We start from the raw sequence: 18,048 nt of genomic DNA, 5'->3' as shown, positions 1-18,048 counted from the left end.
TGATGAATGAGACTGTAAAAGCCAAGCACGGTAGGCTGCAAGACAGACTATAGCCCCTACAGACGCGGCCTTCTCATTTCCTACTCGTGAGTGTTAAGTGGACGCCCGTGAAGTGTGTGCTGCCTCTGAAGGACCAGCTGTGTCCTTTCAGAACGGTCAAGTTCAGCCAACCCCGAAACAGTATCGCGGGCAGATCCTCACTGACGCCTCTGCAGACACAAGACCAGAAAGAGAAGCCAGAGAGAAAAACAAGGGTGTGTCCAGAAATTTGGACTGACTATTATCATGTACATAAAGAAGGTCTTGCTGGAAAAAAATAAATAAAATTAAAAGCAGTTGTAGCCCCGCCCACCTTCATGGCCTAAGGTTTTTCTGAGCTCTGTAGAGGTCAGAGTTCAACTCAGGTATCATTCCTCAGAAGGTTTTACTTTTTATTGGAGACACAGTTTCTTATTGGCCTGGAATTCACCAAATAAGCTATGTTAGGTGGCCACTGAGCCCTAGGTTCAGGTTGTTTCTGCCCCCCAGCACTGGGATAGCATCTGTGTGTCTCCAGGCCTGGGCACTGAGCTCAGGTCAGGTGTTCTTGCCTGGGAGCTGTCTTTTCTGAAGTGTCACATGCCAGGCATTGGGCTCTTGTCTTCATCCTGTCTACCTATGCTGGCTCTGCTGGATTTTCTAGCCCTGTGTAGACTACCCTGCTCTGCCCAGCCATGTCTCCATTCTGCTTCAGACTCACTGAACAAAGCTTCTAGGAGCCTCCTTTCACACTGAAGACTGGGTGGCCTCAGGCCCGATTTTAACTTCCCTGTGTCTCCTTGTCTTCCACACAGAAGTGAGAAGAGCAGCAGTGGCCACAATAAATGATGTACAGTCAGCTTATGTGCACAGTTCTACCTCATTAACAGTATCGCTTTTGACTAGATCATGTGGCTACACAAATACCTTACACTGGAAAATTTATAGTGAATAGAAATCTGTTTCTGGCAGCCCTGCCGTTTGGGAAGCCCAAGCTCAGTGCTAAGGTGGCTGTCTAGTGTGGGCCTCTGACTGCATCTGCCTTCATCACAAGAACAGAAGGCAAAGAGGATGCAAGCTCCCTCCTGCCTCCTTTATAAACACACATACACACACACACAAACATACACACAGACTCCTAAATCCATAAATAGAACGTGTTCTGTCTGTATAACGTTACTGTATGTATGTTTTCAGGCTGACCATTTTGTATTGGATAACCAGTCAGATGAAGATTGTTCCTCCACTGTCTGCATTCCTTTGTTCCTAAATTTCCTGTATAGGGCTAAGCGTTCCTCTGTCCATGTTGGCATGTCTGTTGGTGTTTTCCTTGATCAGCTTGTGTTCAGGCAGTGATGCTGGTGAGACTTTCTGGGTGTAGCTCCTCACATTCCTCGGAGACAGTCTCACAGTGAACTCCTTGATCCTCTGGCCCTTACATCCTTTCTGCCCTCTTTCCAAAATTATCCCTGGGCAGGAGTTGTGTTATCAACAAGCATCGTCAGGTTTTTAAAATGTTTTTTGTTTCCAGGGTCTTAATTAAAGTACCAAGCTCTGAAATATTTGAATCCTAAAAATGTACCTCCTAAAGGGCCTTTTTTTAAAGAAAGAGAAAACCTGTTTTGTGTTTTGTTTGGGGGGGGGGATCAGAGAGTGACTGCCCAGATGAGAGTCAGTTAATATTTTCCAAAGTTATTCACACTGTACGGAAGGTTCTGCTGAGGCAGCCTGGACCACAGCTCTGATGGAAACATAAGACCTTGCCCACATGGATGAATATCTGCTTGCTTTGCTCACAAAACAATCATGCTGCTGCCCTGATTCTGAGGGAAATAAGTTATTATAAACAAATACAGAATGAGTATACGTTTTCTGGTTCTTTCTTTTCAAGACAGGGTTTCTCCTGGAACTAGCTCTTGTAAATCAGGCTGGCCTTGAACTCACAGAGATCTGCCTGCCTCTGCCTCCTGGGTACTGGGGTTAAAGGTGGCAGTGTGCCACCACCGCCCAGCTGCTGTCTGCTTATTAAGCAACATCTTTGCTTTGATTTGTTCCCAAGAATTCTAGAGTCTTTGGGGGAAAGATTGTTTTTACTCCAAGGACTTTGCAATTATATTGAATCACTGCACTTTTCTTTCTTTCCACCTAAAATCTCTCTGTCTGAAATGCAAGGCGTTTGTGAATATTGTGTGAAGTACTTATTGCTGGGGCTTTGGAATGGCCATGCGCCTGAACTTTATCCAGCTTATTGTCCATGGGATTGGCCATTAGTGTGGCTTTGGGCTGTGCTGGCATGACATGCAAGCGCGCCATCTGGCAAGGGGACCCCTAGATCAACAGTGCTTTCTGTGAGAGAGTTAAAGAATTAAGCAATTACAGATCTCAGAACCGTGGATAGAGATGTGGAAATATGTTCTATAAATACCACTGTAGCTACCGAATCCCTTCACAGAGCCTTCTGGAAGCCAGGAAAGTCTGGACGTGAGAGGAGAGTGTGACGCATCTCTCTGATTTTTTTCACGTTTGCCCTAGAAAATATGCCCGGCTCCTCTTGCATCCCAGGGAATCTCGCACAGGGAGAGTGGTTTTTAAATTAATTTTTAGATCATAGAAAGCTGAGATTTTGCTAGAATTTCCACAGTCATACTTTCTGCATGTTCTTCCTTCTCTGTATGTTTGGAGTGGAACAACTAAATAGAATTCTGAGGCCGCAGTCATATACAATATAGGGGCACAGCCTTCCTTTTTCAAGACTGATGCATGATGTGTATTGTGTCCTTACATGTCTCTAGGTCTCCAGAACAGTGTTCAGTGCTGACAACATTAGCGCCGATATGGAAAGCAGAGCAAAGGGAGGGAAAATGCTCCCAGTGTACAGAAACTGATCAGCGCGGAGGAGGCAAGGCTATTGTATTTGATCCTCGTGGATCCTTCCTCACTGTGCTAGATTTCCACGAAGCACTGGAGGGATAGGGCACAGGGCCCTTAAAATCCATCCAGCCACTCATTCATCTGTTCAGTGTTTTTCCTTCAGTCGTTTAGTTTTTCAATTCCCACATCCTTGGGCTCAAAATGCTCTGTAAGCCTTTGTAAGTATGATCAGTCATTACTATAAACGTTTCCTAATTTTTTTAAATCAGCTCTCTCTCTCTCTCTCTCTCTCATACACACACACACACACACACACGCACGCACGCACACACACACACACAACATACCACAACATACATCACATACTGCATACACACACAACCCAACACATACACAGAGACACAACACACACACACACACACACACACACACACACTAGTTAAGCTGTAAACTCTGTGATTTGACCTTGGCAGGCAAAAAGCTGGGGACTCAGATGAGAAAGGTGCCACTTTTTTTTCAGTGACTTCAGTTCTGAACATGGAGAACAGAATAAGCCTGTGTCTCCCGGGGAAGAAGACAGCATGGGATATGGCTGTGCTGAGGGCCTCTTCCCAGTCTGTTCCTCCTTCTTGCAATGCTTTTTTTTCACTTGTCTGTGCTTCAGTGTGCTCAGGTCTTAGTGCTCAGCCTGCCAGGACTCTGGCTATGGGTGTGAGGTTCCTGGGTTCTACATAAGAGCCCATTCCAAGACACAGCCTGATGGCGTGGCTCCTGCTCCAGTGTGATGGATATTGGAGTGCCATCTCCTTTATTTCCAAGGATCAAGTACAGAACGCCAGGAGCAGTTGCCCCAGATCTGTGGTCTCACACATCCTCATGTCATTAGGGGGCTGGGGCTGAGGCCAAGGCTAGCTTCATCTAAAGGGGTCTTCACTCGGGGCAGCACTTGCCCCTTCTGTTGCTGGACTCAGGCTACATCACACGTACAGCTCTGCCTCCCGAGCTGTAGAAGAGAAAACTTCTCAGCATATTCTGTTGGAGGACCCAAGCCGCCAGGCAAACCCATTCCAAGTCTCGGTTCCTTCTTATCTGTTAACATCAGTAGTGTAAAGTCATTCTCGTGGCTAACATAAAATGCAGGCAGGGAGGAAGATCATGTTGGGGGCCTACTAATGCAGTTCCATGACCATGGATGCTTGTGGAGGATGGCCCTTCTGCACAAGGAAAGACGTAAAAAGTGCTTTACAGAGGTCTGGAAAGGAGAAAGGAATAAATACACTAGTCATGTGATAGTATGATATACACACCAAAGACTCTTGTATGTAACGTGCTGGAACGGGCAGAAACCAAACATAGAGAAAAATTACCAGGTCATCATAATAACGATGGCCTCATGTGAGGAGGTGACAGTGAGGTCATGAGGGCCCTGGAGGCGAGAAGGTTATTCCTGATGCCTACTCAGTCACTCTGGACACCTTGCTGGATGTCACAAGGCAGGGAGGATAAGCACCATGCAGGGACTGAAGAAGCCTGACCAATATCAGAGAATGGAAATCAGCATTAAAACTGGGGTTAGGGGTCCCCGAGATCCTTAGGAGTTGCCAGGCAGTACATATGATAGGGGGCTGTCCTCTTGAATGATAAGGAGGGTGGCAGATAGTGACTCTAGTAGGAGCCCTTGTGGGGAGACCCTGGGACTGTGGGCAGAGCTGGAGAATGGGAAAACATTGGCATGGTAACATTCTAATGACCCTCTGACTAGAGAGAGCAACACCAAGCCATAGTGTGCTTGGCAGTGCATTCAGTTGAGTGGCAGAGGTCACTGTTCTGGAAGGGATTTGATAGCAACAATGAAGAGATTGCTCGAGGAAGACAGCAAAGGAGGAAGAGTGCACTGCATCCTTTAGGTGGTTGTATTGTACACAGGTATCTGTCCACCATTCCCACAATGACAGAGAATAACAACAAGACGAAGAACACAGAGATGTGGGCGTTAGAGAGCGAGCCAGGTCCCAGCTGTTAGAAATGTCAGAAAAACGATGCCTCTATGACTTATTCTGAAGTAGGACTTGACCTAGGGTCGTCTAGGTCCTGCCTTAGCAAATATCAACTCTTAATTTTTATTCTAGATTTTACAGACTCCTGTTCATGAAGAAAGAGACAGAAGCACAAAAGGTTCTATAGTAAAAATTCACGGATTTTGATCACAAGGGCAAACAAACCGTTCAGTAGCTGTCCCATTGGTACTGCAGAATGCGGGCTAGTGGCCGCAGGGACAAGAAGAAAAGCAGTCATTATAATTCTGTGTGGAAATGCCCAGTAATTGATAATGACCTTCAGTGCTTTTATAAAGCAGAAACGACTAGGGGGGTTTTAAGTTAAGTTTAAGTTAAGGACAAAGCACTTGAGAGGTAAATCAGTCTTAAATGAGCATTTGCAGGACACTTAAGACACGATAATCTGTTTTCCGACTCGGCTCCATAAACTTTTCATGTTTCCATAGTTTTCTGTTTTTGTGTTCCCCTTCCCCTCAAATGTCCACTTCCACCCCCAGTCCCATGTGACGTGTCTGTCACATGCAGTGTTTAAGTTCTGTGACCACACTGGCAGAGTGTTTCTAAGTCAGTCAGACACCGTGTTTTCCACCCATTGCCACTCCCACTAAGGCACGGAAGTTACATAGCCTTTAAACTAGTTTGCGTACTTTCCATCTGGGGACGATGATGACGTAAGCTCGACCTGTGTGTAACGCTTTCCATTTCTGTCTTTCTGCCTGCCCCTCCCCAGAGCTGTGACCTGGAACAGCAGAGCATAGTTCACATAGTGCAGAGACCATGGAGAAAAAGTCTTCAGACAAACGCTTCTGGAGAGGACAAGCCCCACATCATCTCAGGGGGCCCTGCCTGGGAGCCCAGGAGCTTGACAAGGGTGGACCTCAGCAGCCACATCCTGCCGGCGAACTCCGTGGGGCTGGCGGTCATTCTGGACACAAGCAGCAGCAGCGATTCCGAAGCGGCCAGAGGTCCAGGTAACTGCAGCCACTCCGCCCAAGGCTAGTGAATAGTTTGTTTATTAACTGACTCCGTACAAACTTAGTTCATGATGTGATTGGGGATGGAATCTCTAAGGCACCACAGGGTGACACCCTGACAATACACAGCTGTCGAAGTGAGGCAAGTACATGCAATAGTAAATAAACATGATCAAACAGAAACCACAGTGGAGCGGACAGAGGGTTGCCAATGGTGCATGGGCCTTGAACACTAAGTTAAATGTTTCTCAGAGCTGGGGTGGTAAAGACAGTGGCAAGCTATGTGAGGCTTGGGTATACAACTAGGGACACACACTTTGCTTTCCTTTAATTTCTTATGTTCTTAAATGTATTTTCCTTGACCATATTTTTAATCATGCAGTTTTTTTTTTAAACAAGAGTTTGGAAGTTTTATTAATGATATTGTACCCAAACTAGTTTTCAAATTGTTTTTATTTAGCTATATGTTTTTCTCTGTTATCCTCCCTTCCTCCCCCCTTCCCTTCTCCCATGATCCCCACACTCCCAGTTTACTCAGGAGATCTTGTCTTTTTCTCCTTCTTATGTAGATCCATGTATGTCTCTCTCAGGATCCTATTGTTGTCTGTGTTTTCTGGGGTTGTGAATTGCAGGCTGGTTTTTCTTTGCTTTATGTCTAAAAGTCACTTACTTGGTTATCTCACTCAATATGATGTTTTTTAGATTCATCCATTTGCCTGCAAATTTCAAGATGTCATTATTTTTTTCTGCTGTGTAATACTCCATTGTGTGAATGTACCACATCTTCTTTATCCATTCTTTAGTCGAGGGGCATTTAGGTTGTTTCCAGATTCTGGCTATGACAAACAATGCTGCTATGAACATAGTTGAGCACATACCCTTGTGGTATGATTGAGCATCCTTTGGGTATATACCTAAAGGTAGTTTTGCTGGATATTGAGGTAGATTGTTTTCTAATTTTCAGAGCAAAAGAAGGTTTAAAAAGCCAAAGGTGTTTTTAATTTTTCTTTAACATTGTCTGGCCCCAGGTTATGATGTCAGTACAGTCATTTCAAGCATTTTCCTTGTTAATAAATACCTCCCCTCAGTGAAGTTATGTAGGGGCAAATGCTCAGTGCTGATCATGTCTAGTACATGGGGAAGTGTTCCTCACTGTTCTGGAAGCTGGGCCATCAAAGGTGGAGTTGACAGCAGGTGGTTAAGAGTCTGGAAGTGCCTGGCATCTGTTTCTGAGAAGGCACCATGTTGCTGGCTTCCCCTGAGGATATTAAGACCGTGTTTCACGTTACAGAAGCAGTTCCATGCCTACAATTGCAAATGATGGGCCCACTGTTTCTTGAAACAATAGTTCAAAATAATCCTCACACCAGAGACATATTTTGTGGTCTATATTTTCTAAGCACCTATATATTAAGGTGAACTAGTCTCCTGTTTGACTATAGTGATCCATCATGAATTTCTTTATGATATTAATCCCACTCCCGCAGTCCAGAGCATTCCACGTCTTAATATCATATTTGTAATTAGGTTTAGATGGGACATAGATAGTAATGATATTAATATATTTCCTTAAGTATTGATTATTTGATATGAGTAAGTGATGTCAGAACAATAGTCATTTGAGGTGCACATACAGATAAAAACTGGTCATAGACTCTCCAGTGTCGTTCATTTGTTCTCCCACATAGGCATAGATAGGCCTGGACCACTATGGCTCTCTCAGCACCAGAGATCCTGAGGCCAGAAGGGTTGAATCATAAAAATAAAAGAAAAAAAATGGCTCTGTTAAAATTCCTAAATACTGTTTAATTGGTTTTTAAGGCCATCAATGGCGATCCTGTAGTAAGAAAAGAAGGAACAACAAAGAACAGCACAGCAACCCAGTTCCCAGCTGTAGTTACATAGAAGTGTGGATCGCTTTGTGTGTACTGCTCCTAACCATGGCAGGTAACTCTGAACTCACCTCATAAAGGAAGGAACACCCAGGACAAAGAGGTCCTAAAATTAAAAGGAGCCAACATTGGTCAGATGAGAACAACCTGGGTGGCTCCCAAGAGAAGCAAGAGAATAGAAGGAGTGGGACGGTAGCCGATTGCCAAGAGCTACACCTTGAAATAACAATTCAGTACCCCAAAACTTCTGCTCAAGGCCAGGGTAAAGACAGCCTCCTAAGCTAGCTGGTCTGCCCTCAGCCTGCAAATGCTATTGAAGGATTCACCACAGCCGAGAACAGGGCTGAGGTTGTGGGGGACAGCACCTGGAAACAAGCAGTGAGCATCGGTGTGAATTTAGATGGCGATCAGCTTGACGGGCGTGAAAGCAAGAGGCCACATAAACAGGGATAAAGTGACACTTCATAGAAAAGCTGCATTAAGTAATTAATACTGTAATAAGCATTTATATTCTGACCAACAATGGAAAGAGTCAGTTCAAATCATAATGTTGACCCCAAAATTAACACCAACAGATGAAGTTAAGATGTAAGTTGTTCTGTGTTTTTATACATGGTGCTGCGAATACCATTCTATTGAAGCCACCACAGGGAGCAATTTACAGCTTCACGGAAGCGTGTGAGCCTCAAGACGCATGTTCGATGACCCTTGGATTCAGGATAGTAACAGAGATTTGCAAGGTTATGGAAAATAGGAAGAACATCTGTCTTTAAAGTGTGATGTTGAGCACCTAGGATGAGTCCATAGTTAAGTGGTCTAAGTGTATCATGTTGGCAAATCCACAGGCAGAGAGGAGGCTTTTCTTAAAGTTGTGAATTGCAAAGGGATGTCCAGTGAAATGTGGTTTATATAAAAATCCACAGTGAAATGTAGTTCATATAAAAATTCACAGTGAAATATGGTTTATATAAAAATTCACAGTGAAATATGGTTTATATGAAAATCCAAACATAAGAAGCTATATTGATTGTTCATCACTAGGATTACCATAAATGTTTTGTGTGAACTGGGTATAGTTGAAAATTAAACATAGCATTAAAATAGCTGATTCTTCATACTTTTAAGGTGCTTAGTGACCAAATCACCTCATTATATTAGTAGAACAATTGACTAATTCTATAATGTGACATTCAGATTTTCTTTCTAAAAGTAAATTATATACTTACATTTTTGAGCAGAATTCAATCTCTCTACTCATTATCTCAACAAAAATACCAGCAGATAATCGTGTCCATCCTAAATGCCTTCTTCAGTTTTGAAGGGGCAGCCCCAGCCAATCACCATGTTTGTAGGACGGGTACCCCTTAGGCCAATATAAACCTGTAAATCTGGCGGGTGTGCACCCCACTGCTCTCTTGGTTTCTGGCGCTTAATTCCTGCTCCTGCTCCGACGACTAGGCTCCTTTCCTGACGGTTGGTGCTTTGTGAGTTTTAACCCCAAAATAAATGCCCCTTTAAATTCTAACTGGTGTGGGATTGTTTTGCGCATCACAGTTTGCTGCTGCAGAAGCACACTCTATCATACCACTTAGGTTTAATGCTGGGTTCATCTGAAAACAGAACTGTAAGTATCTGGGGGTTGGGGTGGGCACTGGCTTCTTAATCCAGAAATCAAAGTGAGAAAGCCACATTGAAAGTCAAGAAAGGGATTTAATCAATGGAGCTATGATGTGGAAACAGGGGGAGCAGCATCCTCAGACCTGACTTCAGGTTTCCAGCATGAAAACACAGGACATTGAGTTCCACACCGCCCATGCTTGCGGCAGAGACTAAGGAAGTGTACTTCTGACAGGTCCCTAGATAATGCTAACATGCAGACTGGGAATCAAACTGAGTAGCAATGTCCTATACAGAAAAAAAAAAAAAAGGATAGTTTAAAACATGCTTAGTGAATACAATATGTAGTTTTGCAGACTTTGAATTTGTACATAGAATGAGGTATTTTTGGTCTTGGAGATTTTGTGAATGAATTAAGTTTACACGTTGTTTGTTTCCTGAATGAGGGACCATCAATTAACTTCTGACAGGTAAAATAAAGGAGGGGTCTCCTCTAACATTACTGTGCAACCAGTCATGTAAACACACAGACACTGGATTCCTGTGCTGTGCCAGGCACAGGTCCAGGCACTGGGAGATCGCAGAGAGATCAGCAGAGGAAAGGCCCCACACACGGAGCTCATTCTAACTGGGAGAGCATGATAACCAAGGATGAGTCACCAGCAAGAGTGGATCCTGCTGAGTATCTACTAGGACAAAAAGGGGGTGATTTGGTTCCTCTGAGATGTGCCCACATTTGGGGTGAACATAAAGAAGGAGCATCCTTTCTGAGAGCTCAGGCAGAGGCAGCAGACAGGTCCACAAACCTGGAGGCTGAGCAATATTGAGAAAGCAAGCAGGCCAACAAGAGATAAGGGCAGGAAAATGTGGCTGAGTAGGGAAAGATTTCGCATGACCTCTCTGAAAGGCATGATCTTATAGCAGGGCCTAATTTCTGTCAAATAGTTAAATTTGAAAGATAAACTTTATATCATATGGTTTTCTGTCTTCTCACTAATTTTTGATTTTAAATATTAAATTCTTGACTGGTGGATGCTCAGTGGTAAAGGTGCTTGGCAAGTCTGATGAGCCGAGTTGTGATCCTAACATCCACCTAGTAGGAGGAGAGAAGAGACACCTGCAAGTTGTCCTCTGACCTACAGACACACACATGTAGTGAGAGCTGTGGGCTGCATTCCAGCTCCCGGCCGCCTGGCTAGTTTATGCCCTGAAATAATAACACACAAACTGTATTCATATAAACACTGCCTGGCCCATTATATCTAGCCTCTTTTGGCTAACTCTCATATCTTGCTTTAACCCATATCTCATAATCTGTGTAACACCACGAGGTGGTGTTTTACCAGGAAGATTCTAGTGTACGTCCATCTTGGGCTGGAGCTTCATTGCATCTGACCCAGAGAGGAGAGGCATGGCGATTGCCTCACTTCCTCCCAGCATTCTGTTCTGTCTACCCCACCCACCTAAGGGCTGGCCTATCAAATGGGCCAAGGCAGTTTCTTTATTAACCAATGAAAGTAACTCCTCCATCACACACACACAGTCACCATGCACACATATACACACACACGAGAGAGAGAGAGAGAGAGAGAGAGAGCGAGAGAGAGAGAGAGAGAGAGAGAGAGAGAGAGAAAGAGGTGGAAATATAAATAAATCTTAAGAAATTAAAACCTTTGTTAATTTTGTTCAGTATTTTCAAGTCTCACTGCCACAACATACTTAAAAATTATTGCATTTATATGAAAAATGATTCTGTTGTGTAACCATTTCTCTCTAGGTTGGGTAAAGACTTCTCTTAATAAGCTCATTTTATGAGAGAATTTCATACATGAATTTATATTTTGATCAACCCCACTTCCCCATTCCGTGCTCTACAACTTCTTCTCTGTCTCCCCAACTGTTTTACCCTCCCAACTTCATGTGCTCCATTTTAATTAAAATAATAAAAATAAACCACTGAGTCCAGGAAACCCTGCCTGTGTGTGCGTGGGTACAGGACCAACTCTTAGAGCATGGGCAGCCAGCCCCTCAAGGTATCTGTTTCTGAAGAAAACCAAGGCTTCCTCCCCACAACAGTCATGAATTGCCAACAGCTCCTTGGCTCAGGATGGGACTTTGTGAGCCCCTCCCTGCTGTGGGCTGGGATCCGGGTTGGCTTGATCTTGTACAAGTCTTTTGCATCCAGTCCCAGCAGCTCTGAGTTCCTGTGAGCAATAATTCACATGACAGCTGTTTCCCTACAGCAGGTTATTGCTCTGGCTTTTAAAGTTTCGTTTTCTACTTTATATAATGACCTCTAAAGCCTCAGGAGAAAGAAATATGCTATACAGGACCCATTTAAAGCTGAGCACCTACAAAAGGCACGAGTTTCCATGAAACACTCCAGGCTAAGTTTGAACTTCAAGTTATCAACATAAAAGTAGAAGATATATAAACATAAACAAATGCAAAAGAAATTGAAACCAATGGACTTACAGTCTACCTGCACCACAGATTCACCACGATTAGTAAAGAATCCTTCTTATCAAGAACCCCTTGCCAGTCCTGGAATGTAGTACAAGATGAAAATGATTTGGGGATTGGAGATTAGCTCATACCTGCCAAATGCAACTCAGTCATGGAGGCCTGCTAAGCAAATGAAGTGATAGGCTTCAGGCACAATTTCCATTTGATCCCAAATCAGATCTCAAGTACTTTAAAAAGTGTGCTTTGAACACTAATGACTTTAAGTCAGAGGGTATGAATTTCTTGGTGCTTTTGGATAGCTTTAAGAAGAGCCTCTTTGTGTGAACCTTCTAGGAAATGACAAAACCTTGGCAGTCTTGCTAGAGCAACTTAGAGCTCATGTCACACCACATTGTTAAGAACACATTAGGATTTAGGCAGGGATTTAATTTTTCTTTTGTCACATAGATTCCTACTAGAGTTGAGTTTTCAGTATAGAAGTAAAATTGCCAAACAGTTATGGGGAATGTTGAGGATACTGCTGACTGATGTTTTGGGGGACCAGGAAAGACAGGAGAAAAAACAATGCTGAGTTTGTTCCCTAGAAGCCCGCCCAGGATTCTAAAAGCAGAGCTACCCATCCCTTGCTCTTTCTAGTGCCCTTTCTGCCCTGTCGAGTAATTACTTGGAACATTTCAGTTACCCCTCTGAAGGGTCACTCATCAAGAGCAAATAGGTCAAGTTCATTTTGCACCTCCACCGCCCGGCACATGGATGTGGATGGCTATTTGTCAGGCTGTCAGAGTGTCTTGTTTTCACATGTAAAATGTGAGCCTTTCTTCTTCAGCTCTCATTCTTCACATCTGGCAGGAAAAAGTTGGTGAATAATTGCATATGGATAGCAGGCTAAGGTGTGCCTTGGGGTATGGGAACTGGATGAGATGCTCCTCTCCCCAAGAAACTGGAATATCCTGAGAGCAGAGTTAGAGAGGACCAGCCCGCCAGGCCGTCTGTCAAAGTCACAAAAGAAATGGGGTGTCTGCCTTTTTCTTCTCCTTTAGTTTTGTATGATTTCCCTCCTTTCTTCTTTCCTTCCTTCCTTCCTTCTTTCCTTCCTTCCTTCCTTCCTGCCTTCCTGCCTTCCTGCCTTCCTTCCTGCCTGCCTTCCTTCCTTCCTTCCTTCCTGCCTTCCTGCCTTCCTGCCTTCCTGCCTTCCTGCTTCCCCTTCTCTCCCCACTCCCTCCCTCCTTTCCTACCATTGTTTTGAGGTAGATTACCAGTGTATAAGCCAGGTTGACACCTATTGTGCGTCCTTCTGCCCAGGTCTCCCAGCCCTGGGATTGCAGGCTTGCCTCACAACCAGTTCTCATTGTTCTACATTTAACTCCAGTGTATAATAAACCCATTGACGGGAACGGGGGGGGGGGGGGGGAGTATGAGGAACCAGGTTCCCAGGGAGACGACAATTTATTATAAAAATAGTTTATGATTAGCAATATAGTTTGGATATTGAATAACATGGTAATAGATTAATTTAATATAGTTTTAGACAGAAGATAAAAGGGAAATCTTTTTAGGTTACAAAACCCTTTTCCTAAAAATAAAATTTTTTAAGACGTTTATTCCAATTGGTTCAGTGCAACAAATGTCTTCAATGACCAGCTGTGCCTAATTCCTGTTGCACTAATGGCCAGTAGAATTTAAAAATAAAGTTCGGCTTCACAGTCGCCATCTCAAAAGATTTATTTACGCATGTTGGGTTCTTCAGCAGTGTGAAAATGGCTCTTGCTCCTTCAGTGCCTAGACAGCCAAATTCACATGTTCGCCCTGAGAAGGGAAGATACTAACTAGATCGTGGAAAGATTTTGTGTGGTTCAGTATTAGTGTTAAAATCATGAAAATGGCTGTTCCACCAAACTGAATCTACATACTACATGCAGTGCCCATCAAAATGCTGATGTTGTACTTCCCAGATTGAGAAAGAAGCAATTCAAGAATCCCAGTGGAACTGCAAAAAGTATATGTAACCAAAGCAATTGTAAGGAGCAAGAACATAGCTGAGGGTGATAATACCTGATCTCAGATTATACTACAGAACCACAGACACAGAGCCTGCCATTGGCAAGAAAACAGCTAGACCAATGGGAGAGAAGAGATGATCCAGAAATAAACAGACCAAGCTACGGACACCTAACTAATGATGAAGGAGGCCAAAAGACAACGGTGTAACTAACAAATGGTTCTGGAAAACAGCTGGATCTCCACCGGCAGGAGAATGAAACTTGTTCTGTGTCTTTCACCTTGAACAGAAAACCACACCAAGTGAGTCAAAGCCCTTGAAATGCTAAAATGGCTAGAGGAAAGCTCGGGGGACACTCTTCAAGACTCTGAGATGAGCCGGGCGGCTGTGGCGCACGCCTTTAATCCCAGCACTCGGGAGGCAGAGGCAGGCAGATCTCTGTGAGTTCGAGGCCAGCCTGGTTTACAAGAGCTAGTTTCAGGACAGGAACCAAAAAGCTATGGAGAAACCCTGCCTCGAAAAATCAAAAAAAAAAAAAAAAAACCTCAGGAAAAAACAAAACGAAAAGCAATTGACCATCCTTTTTCAGCGCATACTAGCCTATAGCGAATGTGTGCACATATCGGAATAAGTCTCAGTGTGGCCACAACCTATTAGCTGATGAGGAAGGATGGGATATGGGAAAAGGGACAAGGAGTTATGAAAGCGGATAGGAAGCTATTTCTCTCCTAGTTTCAACTCTATCATAGATTGTTTTCTAATTTAAACTTTGATTTAGAAGACACACATTTCCATGTGAAAACTGGGGAGAAGTTCTTCTCATATCAGCTGGAGCAGAGGAGCAAGCAGACTGTAGAGTGTAGAAGAGGAGGCGGAAAAAGTGGCCGCTGGGTGCCATGCTCGAGTCTGAAAGGACAATGAGCTCCTTGCTTATTGACAGAGCATTTACTAATGCACCGCAGGTCTCAGAACAGAGGGGAGAGTCTTGATTGCTTTGATCACAAAGAAATGGTTGAACTGAAATGTCGTAGATATAATGATTGCCCCAGGCTGATCACTTCTCAATATATACACGAGTCAAGACATCACATCATAGCTTATAAATATGTGTCTGTGTTCAGCATAAGTCAGAATAAAATGGGACGCAAGTAAAGCTACAAGGGGACTTAGAGGAAGAGGAGGGTGAGATGGATACCCAAGACTGACTTTCTATCCACGTTTTGAGTTCAATAAAATCAGCCCATGTCCTTGCCTTTCAAAGCACAAACATTGATATACAGCACCTCGTGTGATGCTTTGGTGATGTCAGGAAGAACTGAGTCCTACCCTGAGCAGCGGCTGAACTCACTGGCTACATTCTTGGTCCAAGAGACTGGTGGTGTCATCTTCCTGCTTGTGTGAACAAGCTCTAGGCGCCACACTCATAGTGACCAGTACTGACTACTGCAACTCTCAGTCCATCTGTCCCCCTCCTCTTCTGGCATTTATGCAGGTGTTTCTGCACACCCCTACTTTTCTTCCTTAAACATTTGCAAAAGGAGAGAAGCGGTATGGAGAGGAATGATGTGTGCAGCTAGCTGCAGGCTGACTTCTAGAGAGTGAGTTGTTCTACTCCTGGCTAGCAGGGAGTTTGCTGTCCAAGCCAGGACAGATAAATTAAGGTGATCCAACAAGCTCCATGCTTGTGCTCTGGGCTGGAGAGAGGTTGCTCTGTGGGTGCCACTTGGCTGTCTGCGATTGGTCGTAGATCAGACACTGGAAACCGCAATGCAGGGCAAGATAGGTAGCAGTCAATACTGGCCTGTGGAGTGGAGTGCGGTGCTTGCTGCGAGTCTAGACATGCTTTGATTCTTCAAAGCCACTTTAGAAAAGTCATATTGTAATTAAAAGGAAAAAGAAATGTTGCCCTCTGAACTAACTGAGCCCCAGTTTGACTATGTGCTCTGTTAATGAGAAGGTTTTGGAAGATGCCAGGGACATTGGGCTCCTGCAGGCCCTTAATGACCAAGGAAGTAAGTCATTTGCATTTTCACTTGGTGAACCCTGAAGTCTTTCAGAGGACACTATACAAGTGCCAAGGCGTTGGAATTTGCATTTGACAAGCGCAGGAGTCCAGGAGGGAATGTTTACAGCTAGTGAATTCATCCTGGGAGCAGCCTAATTAATGCGGAGCACCAGAAACACAGGCAGCCTGCTGGATTCTGTTTTCTTGATGTGGTTAGAAGGAGAGAAAGAAAAAAAAGCTAAGAAGTAGAGATAAACTGCCTATAATAAATTATTTCAAACTTTCTAAATTTGTTCTGAATGACACTGGCACCTAGTTTATAAAACTTCTTCTAAAAATATTCTTTAATGTGACTTGTAGTTTCCGAAAATTTTTCACCTAATTCAGAAATTTGTGTTCTTTTTATGTAATAAAATGATAGATTAATGGAGGAAGGTCATTGGTTAAAAAAATAAAGAAACTGCTTGGCTGGCCCTCATAGGTTAAAACATAGGTGGGAGGAGTAAACAGAACAGAATGCTGGGAGGAAGAGGAAGTGAGCTCAGACTCGACAGCTCTCCTCTGGAGGTAAGACTCCTCAGACAGAGACGCCATGCTCCGCTCTCCCAGGGAGATGCGATTCAGCTCTGACCCAGGATGGACGTAGGCTAGAATCTTCTCGGTAAGCGCACCTTAGGGTGCAACACAGATGATTAGAAATGGGCTAAATTAATATGTGAGAATTAGCCTAGAAGAGGCTAGATAGTAATGGGCCAAGCAGTGTTTAAAAGAATACAGTGTCCGTGTAATTATTTCGGGGCATAAGCTAGCCAGGCGGCTGGGGTGCTTGGGACGCAGCCCCGCTGCTCATATTACTACAATAGATTAGTATAATGTCCATTTTATAATAGAACAATAAATTGTTCTGACAAAGAGATATAATTTTTAGGGGTTATTTTTATGAAACCCTCTCTGTATTAACTATCATTAATTCTCTGAATGAAGCTTTTGGAGTTCTTTAAGCTCTTAAGACTCTCCTACAATCCCAAAGATTAAATCACTTGGACTGCCTTCAGAATTTATGGATACGCTACCATTGCTACATGCCAACACCATGAAATTTGGTCTTCTGTCTTTACTGTGCCTGATTAAACTAGAACCTCTGCATATTCATAGACCCACAGTTTTTTATGATTCTCCTGAAAAGGAAACCAAGAGACTAGAGAGATAGCTCAGTGGTTAAGAGAAGGTACCATCCTTGCAGGGAACTTGGGTTCAGTTCCCAGCACCCACGTATTGGCAAATGGTGGTCTGTAACTCCAGTAACAAGGGATCCAATGCCATCAAGGCATAGTAGGTTCCTGAGAGCCCACAAGCTGGCAACCATGCCTGCAGAGAAATATTCCACTTCCAACCATAACATATATAAAACAGTATATTGAAAACCTAGATGGTGCCTCCTATCAGCGGGAACACGGGCCGTCTTCAACTCTATAGGTCTTTGGAACCCTACTCCTCATGCTGGGTCATCTTGCCCAGCCTTAATACATGCAGGGGTGCTTAGTCTTCCTGCAACTTGATACGCCATGTTTTTTTGATACTCATGGGAGACCTGCCCTTCCCTAAACAGAAATGGAAGAGGAGTGAATTGGAGGGTGAGAACGAAGAGAAGAGGAGGGGAGGGACTGGGAGGAGAGGAAAAGAGGGAAAACTGTGGCCCGGATTTTAAATAAATGAATAAATAAATAAATTTATTTTAAAAAAGAAAAACAAATACAAGAGAAAAAACTTAGTCCAGTGATTCTTAAAAATTTAATAGTAAGGAAATCCTAATAAAATAATGCATTCATAATAAAATATTTTATAAATGCTCAAAAAAGATGCCACCTCCTTTCTTGACGGACCACGTGAACCTATAGCATGTATCTTTACAGAAATCGAAATGATCCACCCTTAAATGGCTTTCATAGAAGATGGGTATACATCTTGGAGCTGTAGTTCCCTCAGTGAGTGCGTCATGGACAACCCATGGTGTGAGTGCGTCATGGACAACCCATGGAGTGAGTGCGTCATGGACAACCCATGGTGTGAGTGCGTCATGGACAACCCATGGTGTGAGTGCGTCATGGACAACCCATGGAGTGAGTGCGTCATGGACAACCCATGGAGT

At 43.7% G+C, this 18,048-nt stretch overlaps 1 protein-coding gene across 4 annotated transcripts in view; it reads left to right on the top strand.

Moving 5' to 3' along the window:
* Prkn (parkin RBR E3 ubiquitin protein ligase) overlaps positions 1-18,048 on the top strand; it is a 1,202,830-nt gene that overhangs the window by 381,596 nt on the left and 803,186 nt on the right. For all 4 annotated transcript variants that reach the window (XM_041680301.1, XM_041680299.1, XM_041680302.1 and 1 more), the window contains exon 3: positions 5,677-5,917. In XM_041680301.1, the coding sequence (XP_041536235.1) occupies positions 5,677-5,917 (241 nt within the window). The remainder of the gene's footprint in view (positions 1-5,676; positions 5,918-18,048) is intronic.

This window comes from Microtus oregoni, unplaced genomic scaffold (assembly GCF_018167655.1).
Source record: "Microtus oregoni isolate MIOR12 unplaced genomic scaffold, Mior012 000033F_ref0000390, whole genome shotgun sequence".
Lineage (NCBI taxonomy): Eukaryota > Metazoa > Chordata > Mammalia > Rodentia > Cricetidae > Microtus > Microtus oregoni.
Note: the sequence above shows the minus strand (reverse complement) of the source record. Positions and strands in the feature narration are given on the sequence as shown.